The 16,487-nt window shown below is 35.7% G+C and overlaps 1 protein-coding gene and 1 long non-coding RNA gene across 5 annotated transcripts in view; one reads left to right on the top strand and one right to left on the bottom strand.

The window, feature by feature from the left end:
• LOC149562072 (uncharacterized) overlaps nt 1–15,704 on the top strand; it is a 126,918-nt gene extending 111,214 nt beyond the window's left edge. For 2 of the 3 annotated variants that reach the window (XR_016363890.1, XR_016363892.1), the window contains exon 6: nt 12,887–13,660. This is a non-coding gene — a long non-coding RNA (uncharacterized LOC149562072). Of the gene's footprint in view, nt 1–12,886; nt 13,661–15,340 lie in introns of those variants that run through there. The other variant, XR_016363891.1, reaches the window with a different exon arrangement.
• Nucleotides 1–16,266, bottom strand: part of LOC149562071 (Leucine-rich repeat protein kinase family protein) — a 127,940-nt gene extending 111,674 nt beyond the window's left edge. The window contains exon 1 of one of the 2 annotated variants that reach the window (XM_089825603.1): nt 16,020–16,266. In XM_089825603.1, coding sequence (XP_089681729.1) covers nt 16,020–16,101 — 82 coding nt within the window. In that variant the 5' untranslated portion in view covers nt 16,102–16,266. The remainder of the gene's footprint in view (nt 1–16,019) is intronic. The other variant, XM_089825606.1, reaches the window with a different exon arrangement.
• Nucleotides 16,267–16,487: the final 221 nt, after the last annotated feature.

The raw sequence follows: 16,487 nt of genomic DNA, 5'->3' as shown, positions 1-16,487 counted from the left end.
CTGGGGATTAGCATTCTAGATCTTTACAGTCAAAAGTGAGGTGTGTTGTTGAGCGTCCAACAAGACTACATTCCTTTTTCAGATTATTCTAGGTTATGTGATTAACCAAAATTCAAACATTGCAATATGACTTTCTTATTCAGTTGTTACAGCAAATCCGATTTACATAGTAGTAAGCTACAACTTATATCATGATGCAAAATATCTTGCTTAATATCATAGGTTATACCTTCTCTAAGTTAGAGTTGTTTATGGCAAATAAAAGCCAAGTAACCATGTTATGAAATCATGATTTATTATGCCATTGGAGATTAGAATTCAAATGATATTTTTTGCAAGTCTTAAAGAACACATTCTTTAGATCACAGATTGTGATAATTTGGAATATATATTATTCATGAATCAGTTGAGAAATCAACGAACATAGCCGATTGCTCTGAAATCTGAGCACCTAGGACTCACCGGTTGTATAGCCATGGAAAAGGTGAAGAGGTGAGATGGAATTTGCATTGACATAGAAATAAAAATTAGATATGATGAAATAAAACTAAAATAATTTTATTTAATAGCTCATGCTCATCCCCATTATTGTTACCCTATTGTCAAGTCGAGCAGTGGTGATCAGGTCGATGAACTCATCAGAAAACCTTGACCAAGGTTGTTTAAAGGCATGTTTTCCATCTATGATCATTTGATGTCAATGGAGCCAATTATTCAGACACGTCCATCCATAACTGTGCGGACATTCTAAACATCGGAATGCTCAGGTGGTTGGACTAAAAGTATCCCAAGCCCAATCTCGAGGTAGGGAGGGCCTTTCTAATTCAATAGATTTTATGGGGATAAGTATGGTCCGAGGTTGGAAGGTTAAGCCTAAGTCAATGCTTCTCCTCTTACCGAAAGCCAAGGCTTGCACAACCAACTAAAGACTCACCAGATATTACTTGTATGTTCTTATTCTTTTCATGTTAAGCATTTAATTTACTTGTATGTAGGGAAAGATAGTAAATCGTTATTCCAGTTATTCCAGTTGATAATTGATACAGTTATTTCAGTTAATCGTTATTATAGTTATTACAGTTGATCATTGATACAGTTATTTCAGTTAATAGTTATTATAGTTATTTCAGTTGATCATTGGTACAATTATTTTTAGTTAATTGTTATTATAGTTATTTCAGTTGATCAATGTTACAGTTATTTTCAGTTAATCATTATTATAGTTATTACAATTGATCATTGTTTCAATTGATCATTGATATAGTTATCTCAGTTGAACTTGGTTATTTCAGTTAATCGTTGATAGTTAAAAACAGTTAATGTCCCATGAAAAGGAATTTAGTGATTCGTTGGTAGTATTTATTTTGTTATGAAAAACCGTTTTTGACAAAAGCCAAGCCAAATGCAAAGGATATTTGGTGTCTAAACTAAATCCCTTAGGCGCCTTGATTATCATTGTAAATACATTCAAAGACAACCCCAGAACATACCAGATTTCCAACACTTTCGAAATCTCAAAATAACGGTCCTCCAAGAAACAGTAATACAATAATAGAAGACACTAAATTATTTCTTAGAATTTATAAGTCCAATCTCCCAGTCACAGATAATCACTGCAAGGAGATTTACCTAATGAAATCACTATAGCTCAGTAGTGACTTCAAGCAATGTTGAGGAACAAAATTCACAAGAAACTAATCTCCACTATACTTCAGCAATGGAACAAAACCTTAGATCAAACGCTTGTACCTCAGCTAGGGATTTGAAAATCACAACCTCAGAAAAGCCACAAAGGCAACAAAAACAAATATATATTCAAGCGTGTTTTTCTCATCAAATGGGCTTGTATTTATAACCTCAAAATGCCCATTTTTTTGCCAAAATGTAATTTCACTCAAGAAGCTTCACTACACAACATTAATTAAAAGCTTCCACTAGACTCTTTCACTTGACTTTGTGTAACTAATTAATAAATGACTCTTTCCAATGATAACTCAACCCTCAATTTAAGTGAAATTATAACTTTATAATTAGCCGTTTAATAATTTAATAATAATTTGGCCACTAAAAATATAGTAACTCCCAAAATACTCATCAGTTAAATATGTTGTTTGAAATAGGAGTCATACCTATTATTTCTCCATGTAACAATGCACTTTCCAAAAATAGAAAGGTTCCATCTCAATCAACACTCCACTTACCACAAATAGTAAGTACACAAAACTAAGCCCAAACTAAGTCCAATCTGAGCCAAACAAAGACCAACTTATAGCTCACTAAATTGTGGAGAATACAAGACCCTCCCAAGCCAAGCCACTGCCTCAGAAGACCCTCTATCCACAATAATTAGCCTACAGGGATAACAATAATAGGTTAATCCCTGAAATTTTTAATGCTAGCAAAAATGGGGACATTACAGTCCTCCCTCCCTAAGATCGCTTGTCCTCAAGCAATCTAGCAACATTGTGAACTCCAACCTTCACCTAGATCCCAAATGAAGAAGTGTATGACATCCTTTTCGACATTGAACCAACTGCAAACCAACATCATCAGGACCAACCACATGTCCTACAACATAGCACCCAAAACTTGTGTTGATGATATAGAAGTCAGAATGTCACCGGAAGGCAACTCTATAGAAGATCTATGCATCCTCTTCTTCCCTATTTCCACCCACATAAAATATATTGGATGGAATCCTAATCATCACCAACAATCCTTGAAAAAGACGTAGCTACTAGAGAACCATATGTACTTATGCCAATTGTATCAACAATAGGTGTAGCCATGTCAAATATGTGGACACAGGAACATCACCAACTATCGCAACAGAAAACTGAACCGAATCTACAAATGATGAAAATTGAGTCTAACTCCACTCAACTGAGTGATCAAATAAACCTCAAACAATGGATTGTCATAAGACAATGTTGCATCGATGTCAAACATAGGATTGTCCATGAAGTGAACCTCACCACTGTACTGATCTGAACTATGACATGACTCTTCCTCTACACCACTCACCTCATCATCAATGACATGTGTACTATCATCAGGGCATACATCTACAGCCACTGCATGCATACTGCTAAACTCCTCGCTAGATGGCTCAATCGACACAAAAATGGTTGCTGATATAACAAAATCCTTGCATGCTCCTACTTCCACTATCGTTGCATCGCCATCAAATACATGATCCTTGGAACTCATGCCAACAACAACATCATCTGACTCAACATGACATGAATTCTCATCACATTCCACCACAACTATTCCCACCTCATGCGTTGTCTCATAAGAAATGTCCAACACATCTGTAACCACAACTATATCATCACATTTTGCTCTTCAAAAGAGCGATATCATGCTCTACTCAAATCTTAGGTTTGAAATTAGTTGAATCATCTATTTGTGATTTTGATTCAGTTCATTCACTAGTTCATCCAACTGTTTCACAATACCCCATTTCTCAAATTCTCCAAGTGGAGAAGTACGCCCTTTGTGGGTATAATGAATACCAAAACTCTTGTCACTATCCATAATGCTGAAAACCAAATCTCCAAAACAAAGCACCAATCAAACTAAGCCCAATTCCTGCAGGCTGGCAGGAAACCACTCTGATACTATTGTGATAACCCTGACCAGCTCACAACATCTAATCGAAGGAATATGTCTTCAATTGCTTTAAAATTGCAGCTTCTCTTCTATCTTAAAATACCAATCCTCAAGAAATTGGATATATACAAGCAAAAATCTTATACCATGACAAAGCTAGTTACCAAAATATAGTGGGTTTGGTATTGTAACCTTGCAGGCCATTGCAATGTCATGAAAATTCACATGTATTGCTGAAAGTAGAAAACACTAATATGAATTTCTGAATTAACAATAGGTAATTCCAATCAGTTACTATAATTCTGAAAATCCTCACACAATTATTAGATAACAATTTTATTGGCAATCAGAAAACAAAGAATTACAACTAGTTGTTTTTGGTACCTACTTGTTGAATTTCCAAAACAATGTTTGCAGGCTTATTGTCATCTTATCCAAATTAGGTGCGACTAATGGCAAAAATGATTGTCTAGGTATTTGCACACGGGCCTGATTAGATTAAGTTCCAACTGTAATAATTTTCCCAACGCCCAGGATTGCATTTAGACTTGCAACATTCACTCACCTAACCTAAGCATTCACAGGTAGGCAGATATGAGTCTGCAATCACTGCCCAAATTGCTTAAGCGCTGCGCCAAATACAAGCACCAACAGATTAGGAAAAAACCACCCAAGGAGCAATAACTCAGTCTTGCAGATTGACTTTTAGATTGTGGGAAATTGCGTGTCCACAATCCAATCAATGGACTCCCTGTTTGCAGAATTCCAGTAACCTCCAAACTCAAGTATATTAGCAGTGTAAAACCAAGCCAAATGCAAAGGATATTTGGTGTCCAAACTGAATCCCTCCCAGAACATACCAGATTTCCAACACTTACAAAATCTCAGAATAATGGTCCTCCAAGAAACAATAATATAGTAATGGAAGACACTAAATTATTTCTCAGAATTTATAAGTCCAATCTCCCAATTACAGAGAATCACTATAAGGAGATTTACCTAATGAAATCACTATACCTCCACAGTGACTTCGAGCAATCTTCAAGAACAAAATTCACAAGAAACCAATCTCCACTATACTTCAGCAATGGAGTTAAACCTCAGATCAAACACTTACACCTCAACAAAGGATTTGAAAATCAGAACTTCAAAAAAGCCACAAATGCAACAAAAGCAAATATATATTCAAGCATGTTTTTCTCAACAAATGGGCTTGTATTCAAAACCTCAAAGTGCCATTTTTGTTGCCAAATGTAACTTCACTCAAGAAGCTTCACCACACAACATTATTTAGAAGCTTCCATTAGACTCTTTCACTTGACTTTGCTTAACTAATTAATAAATGACTCTTTCCAATGATAACTCAACCCTCAACTTAAGTGAAACTATAAAGTTAAATTATAACTTTATAATAAGACATTTAATAATTTAATAATAATTTGGCCACTAAAAATATAATAACTCCCAAAATACTCATCATTTAAATATGTTAAAATAGGAGTCATACCTATTATTTCTTTATGTGACCAAATGCACTTTCCAAAAACAGAAAGGGTCCATCTCAAACAACACCCCACTTACCACAAATAATAAGTACAAAAAACTAAGCCCAAATGAAGTCCAATCTGAGCCAAACGAAGACCAACCTATAGCTTATTAAATTGTGGTGAAGACAAGACCCTCCCAAGCCAAGCCACTGCCTCATAAGACCCTATTCACAATAATTAGCCTACAAGGATCACAATAATAGGCTAATCCCTGAAACTCCAATGCTGGCAAAAATGGGGACATTACACTTCAATAGTCTTTCTTCTTCTATAGGGATCTTAACTTCTGTTTGTTTTGGATCTTCAATAGCTTTATCAAATTCAACTTCAATTTGAGGATTTCTCCTAGCCCAAGTTAGAGCATTTTGGATTTCAGCTCTTATCTCATTTTTGAATTCCTCCATCATCTGCTCCAATCTTCTAGGCCATGTTTACAAGGATGTCAATCTTCAATTTCCTCAGGATAGATAGTCTTATCACAAGTGTTGATTGCCCTAATCTGATCTAGCAATCTACCAACAACAATAATCTGCCTCAAGCAACTAGGTTTGTTCGATACCAAGAAAACTACCAACATTAACAACCAACCAATCTCCCTTGTGCAACCTTTAACAATTGTGGGTCACATCCAATCTTCTACCACCCCACCACCAAGTCCACAAGTGTGATCTTCAATTCTTCCAAGCTCTAGTGCTCTATTTGTCACTAACAACCAAACATTCTCCTACCACCTCGCACTAGCCTTTCGTTGATGTAGATTAGATTATCAACTTCTACCACTCTACAACAAGAAGGCTTGCAAGTCAGAGAGCGGATTCCAAATGCTTCTTCTTTGTCAATGTAGAATCTTGCTTTGATACTACTTGATGCAATCAATGACAAAGAATCTGCAAAGGAGATGTCCAATCCTTGCAGCTAGAGTTGCTATAGTGGAAATGCCTAAACAAACAAATAAAACTGAACACCAATGGAAGAAATATCACTAGATGATCATCAAGTTGGCTTGCAAATGCATATATTACATAATTAAACTTTATTCCCGAACACCATTGTCAATATACAATTGCTAACAGGTTAGATACATTCATTGTCCTCATTAACATGCTCGCAATTGATCATTCCTCAAAATTAAGACTTTTACACACCCTAGTCACCCTAGATGCTCTTACAAATTCTTCTCTCTAAACAAGAACCACCACCCTAATTGTATGCAAGATCGCCAGCCACAAGTCGACTTATGTGATCATTAAATTCCAAGTTAAAGGAAATGTATTACAAACAGATAGGTCAAGACCTAAATCCATAAGAACATCCCACATTGATACATCATGTGTGCAAACACACAAAAGAGTTTGCCATACATATAGAAACATAGAACAATGCATCATTAAGCATCAGGTGTTCTGAATCTTCATCTCAAGCTGCAATTCACCACCTTGGTTGTTAGATCAAGTAAGAAAGAATAGGATTGGACCAAACTTAAGATAATTTTATCTAGAAACATTGGAACAAGTTGTGAAGCAACAGATAGGTTTTCTACGATGCCTAGGATGCACCATAAGGATTGCATAAGATAACAAGCCAACTAGATTGATTGTTAACCAAAACAACAGGAAAAATTGTTCAAATAAATAGGAAACAAAAAACTGAAAGGGAAATGTTTTTGAGGTGATGCAAGGTTGTCAATGACCCAAGAATTCTCTTGCATCAATACCTCTAGAAATCAATACGCATATTGCCAAGTAAGAACAAAAGATATATTGTACACATCCAAGAGGAGGGAGAGGGAATCGTGATAAGATCTCTCTAGATCAAAGATAAAATTGAAAGATTACAGCTGTTACAAAGAATCATCGAGTCTAATAAGAAATAAAAGTAGAAGCAATAGTTGATTTAAAAGTTGGGAAAGATAGAAACCGCCTAGAAAAGAAGGCAAAACACAATGTACATGGAGTGGGAGGAAATTGCCAAAGACCTACCATGCCCAATGAGGTAAACAAAGATCTTGCACGCCAAGCAAATAATTAATCCATACTAATGTCAAAAAATGAAGACTCTAAGACCAAGTCCGCAACAAGTAGCTCATTAGTACAATTAGGAGACAAAGAAAATGAAAGGACCCTTGGAAACAAGGTTACCAAGATACTTGAAAACAATATGCACCACATCCAAAACCTATCTAAAACAAGGACCAAGAATAGGGTGCCTAGGCCAAAGACCCCAAGGAGGAGGAGTTCAAAAACAAGGAAGGTAACCAAGGTAGTACAAAGGACACTAATAATGGATGTGTTGAGGGATTGCATTTGGCTAGGAGTGCAAGAGAAGCACCAGAGCATAGGCAAGAGCGAAGTACTCTAGTCAAGTCACGGTGAACAATAAAAACCAATCTAGAAAATTTGCAACCCCCCCAACAAGTCCCTCTATTGACAAGCAAAAACTGTTAAGTTCATAGGGAATAGATAGGAGAATCATATGCGACATTGTAAGACATGTGAAACTATATGGTTAGTAAGTGGTTAGATTGATAAGGATTAATGGATAAGGTCATCTTTTGCCATGTTATGAGGAATAGCCATCGATTGGTTCTCACAGCAGGAATATGAACACAAAATATTGGGAAAAGTTGAAGAATGCATTCCAAACAGAATTCAAGTAATGATAATGAAATCAAGGCAAAAGTTTATAGCATTGAGTAATGAAAATGTGTGAACTTACAATTTTAGGGTCAAGGAATTGTTGGGCAAGATGGAGAAGTAGCCAGCTGAAAGGTTGAAAAAGAATTGGTTCATCGAGGGATTGGTTCCCTCCCTAAGAAAGAATATGAAGATGGTACTCCCATTCTCATACATTAATGCTTATAAATGGGCAATGGGTATTGAAATTGAAAACAAAACATCAAAAGGAAAGTAGAAAGCAAGTGACGACTAAAGTATGAGGGATAGCAACAGTGTCAATGAATCAAAGATGGTACAAGGCCTCAAATAGGAAATGCTACAAATAATGAAGGAATTGAAGGCTAAGAAGGAGAGCTCGAAGGAAAATAGAGAAATATCATGCATCAACTATAAGGTAGAAGATCACACAAAAACAACTTGTTTAAATAAATTCATTTGTGACATTTATTAGGTACCAGGGCAATCCATCAAGGAATGTTCGTACAACTAAAAAACAAGAAGCATATAAGTGCTCTACATTAAAAGGGAACAAGCAATTCCACTATCCATACCACCAAAACCACTTGCAATTTCCAATGCATCACCTAGCAGATACTATAATAGGCAAGGGAACAATAGAAACAATTACACTAGTGGCCCATGAAGCAAAATATTGTACAAGAAGGGAAGACCAATGATTCAATGTAAGCAATGCAATGAATGGGCTCACTTTTCTCAAGAGTGCCAAAACAATCAAACTAATAAGGGCTTGTCATGCAACTAGTATGTACCTACAAATTAGGAAGTAGTTGACTTTCCAAAGCAAAAGGGAGTGAATAAGTTGGTCTTAGAGGATTAGGATGAGAGAGTCCTCACAATTACTAGGCTACAAATGAAGGCAGCAATGTACCTAGTGTAGAATACAATGACAATTCTAGGGGGGAGGAATTAGGATTGTGCTGAATTTTACCCAATTTAGTTTGTAGTTAATAGTTTTATTTTAAGCATCTTATTTTAACTTAATATTTGCAACCAAGACATAAAAGATAGCTCACATGAGACAATGCACAAGATGTAACGTGGAAACCCAACTCGAGAAAAACCACCACCACAAAGACTACTAGGAGCTACTATCTTAATCCAGTCTCACAAATCTAAACCAGGTACACAATTTAAGGGCTCCAACCTTTAGGAGTATGAACCCCTTCAACAAGAGCTACAACTCTACTTATATGAGCATCAACTCATTTACAATGATTAGAAAACTTTATGCAGGAGCATCCTGGGTGTAAGGGCAACTTGCATCACCCAAAAAAAACAATAATGTTATTGCCTTTTCAATAAGTGCTACTTCAATACAAAGTTACTATTTGTGGAAACTTACTTGTGGGTCATACAAGCTTGGAATGTTTTGATTTCATAGGTGGAGGTTCATCTTAGTTATTTCAGTTTGCCAGTGGAGCTACATTGTCATACCATATAAATTGTAGAAGTTATTAAAATTTTTTGGTACAAAATATTTGAGCTTAATTTTAAATGCCTTAGAGGCTCCAGGAATGAGGTTCAACCTTAACTAATGGCACTTACATGTTTGAGCATTGTAGATTAGGAGATGTTATTTTTGAAAAGCACTTATAATTGCAAATCGAATCTACAGTTTGATAGTTATGGCCTTCGGAAGTTGGGCTACCTAAAAATATAGTTTGAGCCGACCCTATGTAATAAATAAGAAAATAATATTTATTTGGGGTTGGTCAACCTCGGGGGTTAGGGCTAAATGTCTAGAACCTTCTCGGGCTATGGAAAATTACCTATATAAGGAAGGTCAATAGGTTGTTTAGTGTAGTTCTAGATGGTGGTTCGTGGCTCTATCTTGAAGAATGTTGTAAAGATAGCACCCATGTGGCTTTGTATATTGTATTTCTAAAAATTTATAATTCCATATTTGTGGAGATAATAAGTAGCCCATTTTTTGTTCTTGTGAAAATTCTATTGTTTCTCTATTTTCGTGGTATTAAGGGGAGAACCCTTCATTAAGTGGTATCAAACCAGGAGTTTCTGAGTATGTAGACAAATCGCCGACTCTAAGGCAGTTTGTACCAAAAACATGGTTTGGGCTGAGTGTGTAGAGCGATTTTTGATTGTGAGGTCGTTTGCACTAGGGTTTCAACAAAATCACGAAATGCCTCCACAGAGGGAACATGTTGCATTAGTAGGTGTTGCAAACAACTATACCTGTAAAGATGATAGGCCTGAAAGCCATGCCACAATAAAAAATGACAATCTCTAATAAAATCAATGACAACACACTTACCAAAATTAATGTAAGCCATAAGAGGAACCAATGGCAAAGTCACCATCCAATGATAAGAAGACCACTGATCCTATGTTGCTCATTGTAACCATTGAACGAAGTCATTCGTTGTCGAAACATAAACAATGGGGAAAAAAGTAACCAACACTGTCATCAATGGAGGCTTGAGAGTCAATGTGCTACTAGAGGAAACCTAGAAATGTCTAGGGAAGCCAACACTCTTGCTACCAACCTTCCACTTGATGGGTGCCAACCAAGATGGAATTAAATTGTTGGGGACATTGATAGCACAAAAGGTAACAATTGGCACACAGTTTTTTCTAGGATTTCATAGTTATCTCATTGGACAAGAAGGTGTATGATGTGCTTCTTGGGAGAGGATAGTTGATTATTTCCAAGGAAACCCACAATTGGAAGCAAAATACACTCCATTGAGAGTGACTAGACGAAGTACATCATTGACTTGAGCAGTCAAGCAATGAGAGAGGAACTAATATCCTCCAATTCAAAGTTTTCAGATGGAGAAGGGGGCACAGATGAAGGGGGGAAAGCAATGGGACCTTGAGCTCAAAGTCTGCTTTGAAGATGAAATTGGCTCTCTAAATTTATAATTCTACTGGCAGATGGAAGATTACAAAGTCTTCCACCCTGAATGTAACATGCTACAAACCAAGGAGATTGAAGGAGTCAACCGAGATGGAGAGAGTGCCACTTTTCTCCCAAAATACAAAGAACACAAGGAGGAAGTGGAAAAGATGGCTGATACACTTGCTCAACATTTTGAAAGAGACAAGGTAGTAAAGTATGGAAAACCAACTATAAGAAGATAAAACTCGGTGAGGAAGACAATCCGAAGGTTGTCTTGGTTGGCGACAATCAGAACCCTATACTGAAGCTAGTTGCATTCAACATATCCACGGAGTACAAGGATGCCTTTGTCTAGATATACAAGGACCTAAAAAGGATACTGCTAGAAATTTACGTACACAAATTTTCCCATGTCACAAATACACAACTCATACGTAAGAAACCTTACAAGTGGAGCAAAAATTATGCCTCCAAGGTGCATGAGGAGATTGAGAAAATGTTATATGCAGGTATGAGCTTCAAGGTAGAAACTAGAATGGGTATCAACCATTGTAATTTCCCTCAAGAAGAAGGCAAACCAGATTAGGATGTATGTGCATCATGAACTTCAGGTGCCTGGCTGCAGTAGAAATCAAAGAATCATTTATGATCTCATTCACTAACACCATACTTGAGAAGGTTGCAGGCCATAGGGTACATTCCTTTATGGACAAGTTTTTGGGGTACAACTAGACAAATATTGTCAAGGACAAATTGAAAACTATCATTTTAGTAGAAGATGGGGGGTATATAATACAATAGAATTCCATTCGGCTTATGCAACCCATTATTTCTACCTTCCAATGCATTATCTTACACATTTGAGAAGACATCTGTGGGAAACCTCAAGGGATTTCTAGATGATTTGTATATATTTAGTGGGTAGGATACTATTGTCACCACTCAGAATTAATAGAGTGTAATGTCCCTTTTTTTGGACCTTAGAATTTAATTAAATAATTAAATATTAAGGTGTTGAAAAATAATAAATTTAATGACAGCTTAACCTAATTATTTAATAAAGTATTGAGGTGACATTTATGGTGATTTAAGTTGAAATTTAATAAAGTCAATTATAATTTCCCCTATGTTCAAATTAAATTAAAAGATATGGGAAACCAAAAAACACAGGGAAGGAAATATCAAGAGGCAAAGTAAAAGGAAAGTCCAGACTTGCTAAAATGGGCTATAAAAGAACTATGAGAGGTTCATTCAAAAAAGGCTTGGTTTTAATTATTTTCTTTTAGAGAATTTGCGAGCTGCCAGATTTGTAGTTTAAGAAATCTGAGGACAGAAAATCTTAGTAGTTTCTCAAGAATTAGACAAAAATCAGTTACAATTGGAGGTTTCTTTCTGAAATCTCATGCTGGATTCACAAAGAAGTTTATCAAACTTCTGAAATTGCAGAGTTGGTGGTTGATATTATTTTGGTCGAAATTTTATTTTTTTTATCAGTATTATGCTGGAGATATTACTATAGTTGCGTTACCAAGTAATTTCTCGGTTGCATTATTTTATCAACGTGTGAATATTTAGTATTTTGAGAATGTAATCCTTCGAAGTCCCATAAAAATTATATTTGTTAATAAAATTTAACTATTAAATCAAAAGGTAGAACGGATGAAGGATTTTAATGACGTCCACAAGACCAAACGTTCTAAGGGACACGGAATCATAGCCTAAGCTAACTCCAAATACCTTTCTGACCTCTTGCTATGAATCTTGACAAACAAACTAGCAGCTCGGTTGATCTTATTCTCCCCGAATAAACTATGCATGCTGTTTTCTTTCAAACTGATTTTCTACTAAGCTAGATGTCATCAAACTGATCTTGTACTTAAGCCCAGATGCCATTCATTCTCAATTGCACCTGTCTCGCAAAACCCACAAATCCCTTCTTTACACTTGTCTTTGGGCTTTTAACTTCTACTTTTCTCAATTTGGAGGTGGTGAGAAGCCTTATCACCATGTTCCCGGGTTGGGTTGAACACTTTCATGTAATGAGAGCACTCAATTAAAAAACTCATTCATGTAAAATTAATATTGAAAGTGTAGAGTATAAGAGTGATATTTTTTAAATAACCCATTCTGGCTGCTCTCTGGAATTCAGCATAACTTTCCTGTGGCAGGGTTGGACCTGGAGAACTAAAGTTGTTGATTATGTGGTGAAGGCATTATATGGCCCTTGAAGGTGAATATTAATGGCTTTGAAATTGAATAAGGGACTCATGGCCAGTATCATCGATTACCAAAGCTGAATAACATTTGGTTGTTGAGCATCGATACACATGAAAAAATGATCCTTTCTGATTTGTTTTAGAATTGCAAATCAAATAAGACTACTCAATAATGTATTTCCAATGGAGAAGAATTGCTCATATTTCCTTTCACCATGACTGAAGCTGGTACCATTATGGGCAATGTTCCTTCTTGGTGTGATAAATAAATGTATTCTATGATAACATTGAGGTGCCCAATAGTTGAGTTAGTTTAATGTTTTGGGGTTGGGGACAGCCTTGGAGAAGCTTTTTAGCATCTCTGCATTCTGTAAATGTGATGGACACAGGGATGCCTGGAATAGACTTGGGGGCACATGCCTGTGTACTAGTGTGAAAAAGAGAGCAGCAACACCAAATTTACTGCTCAATAAAATCAAATATCTTTACAACATTATTTAAACTAAGCCTTCTTAAGAGTTTCTTAGTTGAAATCCCAATACTGAGGAAGTCTGTAAATTCAATTAAACAAAACCAGTTTGGTGGAAACTAGCCAAACTAGTATAAGAAATGTCAATTTTGACGGAGCATCTGATGGTAAACCTACTCTTTGAGGTAGGTGGTGTTTTCAGGTTCTCTAGCAGAGCATTTGTTGCTAATTTTTTAGGTTTGAGTCATTTTTAGTAATTCAGCTTGTTCAGAGGGATATTTTTCAAATAGTTCAGAGGAGACATACAAGGCTTTCTATGTTATTCAATGTTTTTGGTTTAGGTTCTAAGATTCTTGGAGAGAGCATCTATTTTTAGTAATTCACCCAATCAGATCTGTTTGCCATCTTTCTACGGTCAGATTTCAAATTTGAAACTTTTTTTATCATTGGATGTAGTATTGAACAATATTTAATTAAATTTACTAATTTTGTCATTTTAATTAAACTAATTTCTTGGACACCTCAATGTTACCATAAAACTGACTCTCTTTGTTTTCAATCTGTTTTACAATGGCACATACTAAGCACAGATAGAATTCTCTGTCTGTTTTCTGGTGCTTTGACTATCACATTCAATGAAGTTGCTAAGGATTTTCCGAATTTTTTATGTTATAATATTCTTCGAATGTAAACTATTTTGTGTGTGGCATAATTGGAACCTTTTCATCTTGCTTTAGAAGATCTTAGTACCTCTGTTATATCAAAGAAATCATTTTAGATCATAACCTGAAAACATAAACTGAAGTAGATATCATATCATTATTTGAACCAGCTTAATCCACATCTGTCCAGCCATTCAACTTCAAGTCTTTTACCTTCTCAATAGGACCCCAAACTTAAGGTATATTTTGATATATCTGAGAAATTGTTTGTTTGCATTGCAATGCTTCTTCATTGTATATGGCGCATGACTAGTGTGTCCTTTACAGCTTACTTAGGAAAGTAGAGTACGAGAATATAATGGAATAGAACAACAGTGGCTAATCAGAAAATAACAGAGATAAGTAGCAATAGATTGAGAGTTTGAATCTGGCTTCATGCTTTCCTAACAGGGAATGAGTTCACCTGCATATGAAGTTCTTGTTGATGGTTGCAATCCATGATAAAATCTTTTCAATATGATAAAATACTTAATTATAATATGTTAATCAATCTATACTCGGTGCTCTACTAAGTGCAGTCAAGCACTTATTAGCTGTCTGCACTATCTACTCTGCTAAAAATACTCTTATTTTGTTGCTGTAGCTAGCCTTTGGGTCTTTCGTTGTATTTGTTATATTAGAGTATGTGTAATGGAAATGAAAAACATTAAATTTCTCAAGTTGTGTGTTGATTCATATGTCAATTCTCAATTCAACTCTTGCGTTAAGTGATATGTAGTCTATGGACCATGGTTTTACAATTAATGTGATGAGTGCCATTAAAGAATAATTTAAAACTTTTTAATGTTTGCGCTAATTTTCTAATTGCTGTCTCCTACTATAAAAAGGCCTCTGTCCCCTGGCGTCCCAGAAACATGTTCTCAAGGTTTCCTGCCATCCCCAGTCCCAAAAGCACAACAGAACGAAACTTTTTTTGCAACTCCACTTATCTTACTCGGTGATCTGATTGTTTTAAACTGGCTCACCAATCGAAACATTTTTCTCATTTTGAGTTTTCTGCCAAATTTTGTGTTCTCCAAAACGTTCAAGTTTCCTGATACACCCTAATTTTCAATAAAAAGTGCTATCATTAGTTGGGCATTGCACACTTTCTTGCAACTTTTAAAGCTCTGAATGAAACTGATTAGCAAGTGAATATTTTGTTATAAAATTTCAATACTGTCTCACTCAATTGTCTGTTATACACTTCTGAAAAGTAAACAGTATTTGATGCAGAGTGCATTGGCAATTGGTTGACATTGCTGCTCCTATTTGTGATCAATATCACCCACAAGTGTGAGTTTGAGATTAGCTATATGAACAAACTCTTGCAACGACTCTAAGATTGCATCCAGGTCGAACATGTTTGGAGAGCTTGAGAGAAACTAAAAGGCCCTACAATATTCACGATGCTGGCCTCCCCAAAAGCAAGCTAAGCTGGCCAAAGAACACAATTTTATACAATCAAAAAAAATGTGCGTAATTAGATGGGCAACAATGATAGGATGAATGCATGTAGAAACTGTTAAATAGGCTAGCAATTTGAATATTAAGAATGTGTTGTTCTGTCAAAATTAATTTCATTTTGGTGATACACTATTACGTGTGATTCTAGTGTTAATGGTTATCAGAATACAGAGAAAGAACATTTTCGGCCAGTGTTTTGCAATCAATACTATTTACGTAGGAACCTGCACATCCCCACAACACCACAACCCACCAGCTGTTTACGACAGCCGAATAAATGCAATTTTCTATAAACTCATACAGATAAAAGTCTACGAGATTGTTTAGGTGGACTAGAATACAGATGTGGCTAATAGTAACATGAAATATTACGGAGTAGCGTAAATAATCCCCTTATCTGTTCTGAAATAAACTGTGATATGATGAGTAAAGAAATGTTGCAATTTACCTGGCTTCTGAGCAGATGAAGACATAATAATTACACACAATATAATCGTAATAACTCCTCCCCCATTCATGTTGAAACACATTGAGCAATGCCTGTGCCTTCCTGCTACTTACTCCTTCATATGCCTGTGTTTTACTGTTACTCCATCTGACTATGACGATGCCACCCGCTTTATTCTGCAATTTGTCCGACATCTTTACTTTTCCTTTTCTTCTTTGTTTTATTCTTTTCCCTCCTTCCCCACTTCCCTTCCTTATTAAATTGCAGAATAGATTCTCTTTCTGTCCATCCTCGCTTTATTTGTATTTTTCGAAAATTCTTAATTGATTTTGGATTAGATTTTTTAATATATCAAGTATATTTTAATATGTGTAAGAGTGAAGATTGTATGTTCGAGGTTGCTTTTATTTTTTTATCAAATTTTAATTAGAATATTTTAAATATAATAATTAGGTTTGATATATGATA

Source organism: Cupressus sempervirens, chromosome 4 (assembly GCF_028749045.1).
Source record: "Cupressus sempervirens isolate cs-2001-9-10 chromosome 4, ASM2874904v1, whole genome shotgun sequence".
NCBI classification, from domain to species: Eukaryota; Viridiplantae; Streptophyta; class Pinopsida; order Cupressales; family Cupressaceae; genus Cupressus; species Cupressus sempervirens.
The sequence above is the reverse complement of the archived record's forward strand: the minus strand, read 5'-3'. Positions and strand labels throughout refer to the sequence as shown.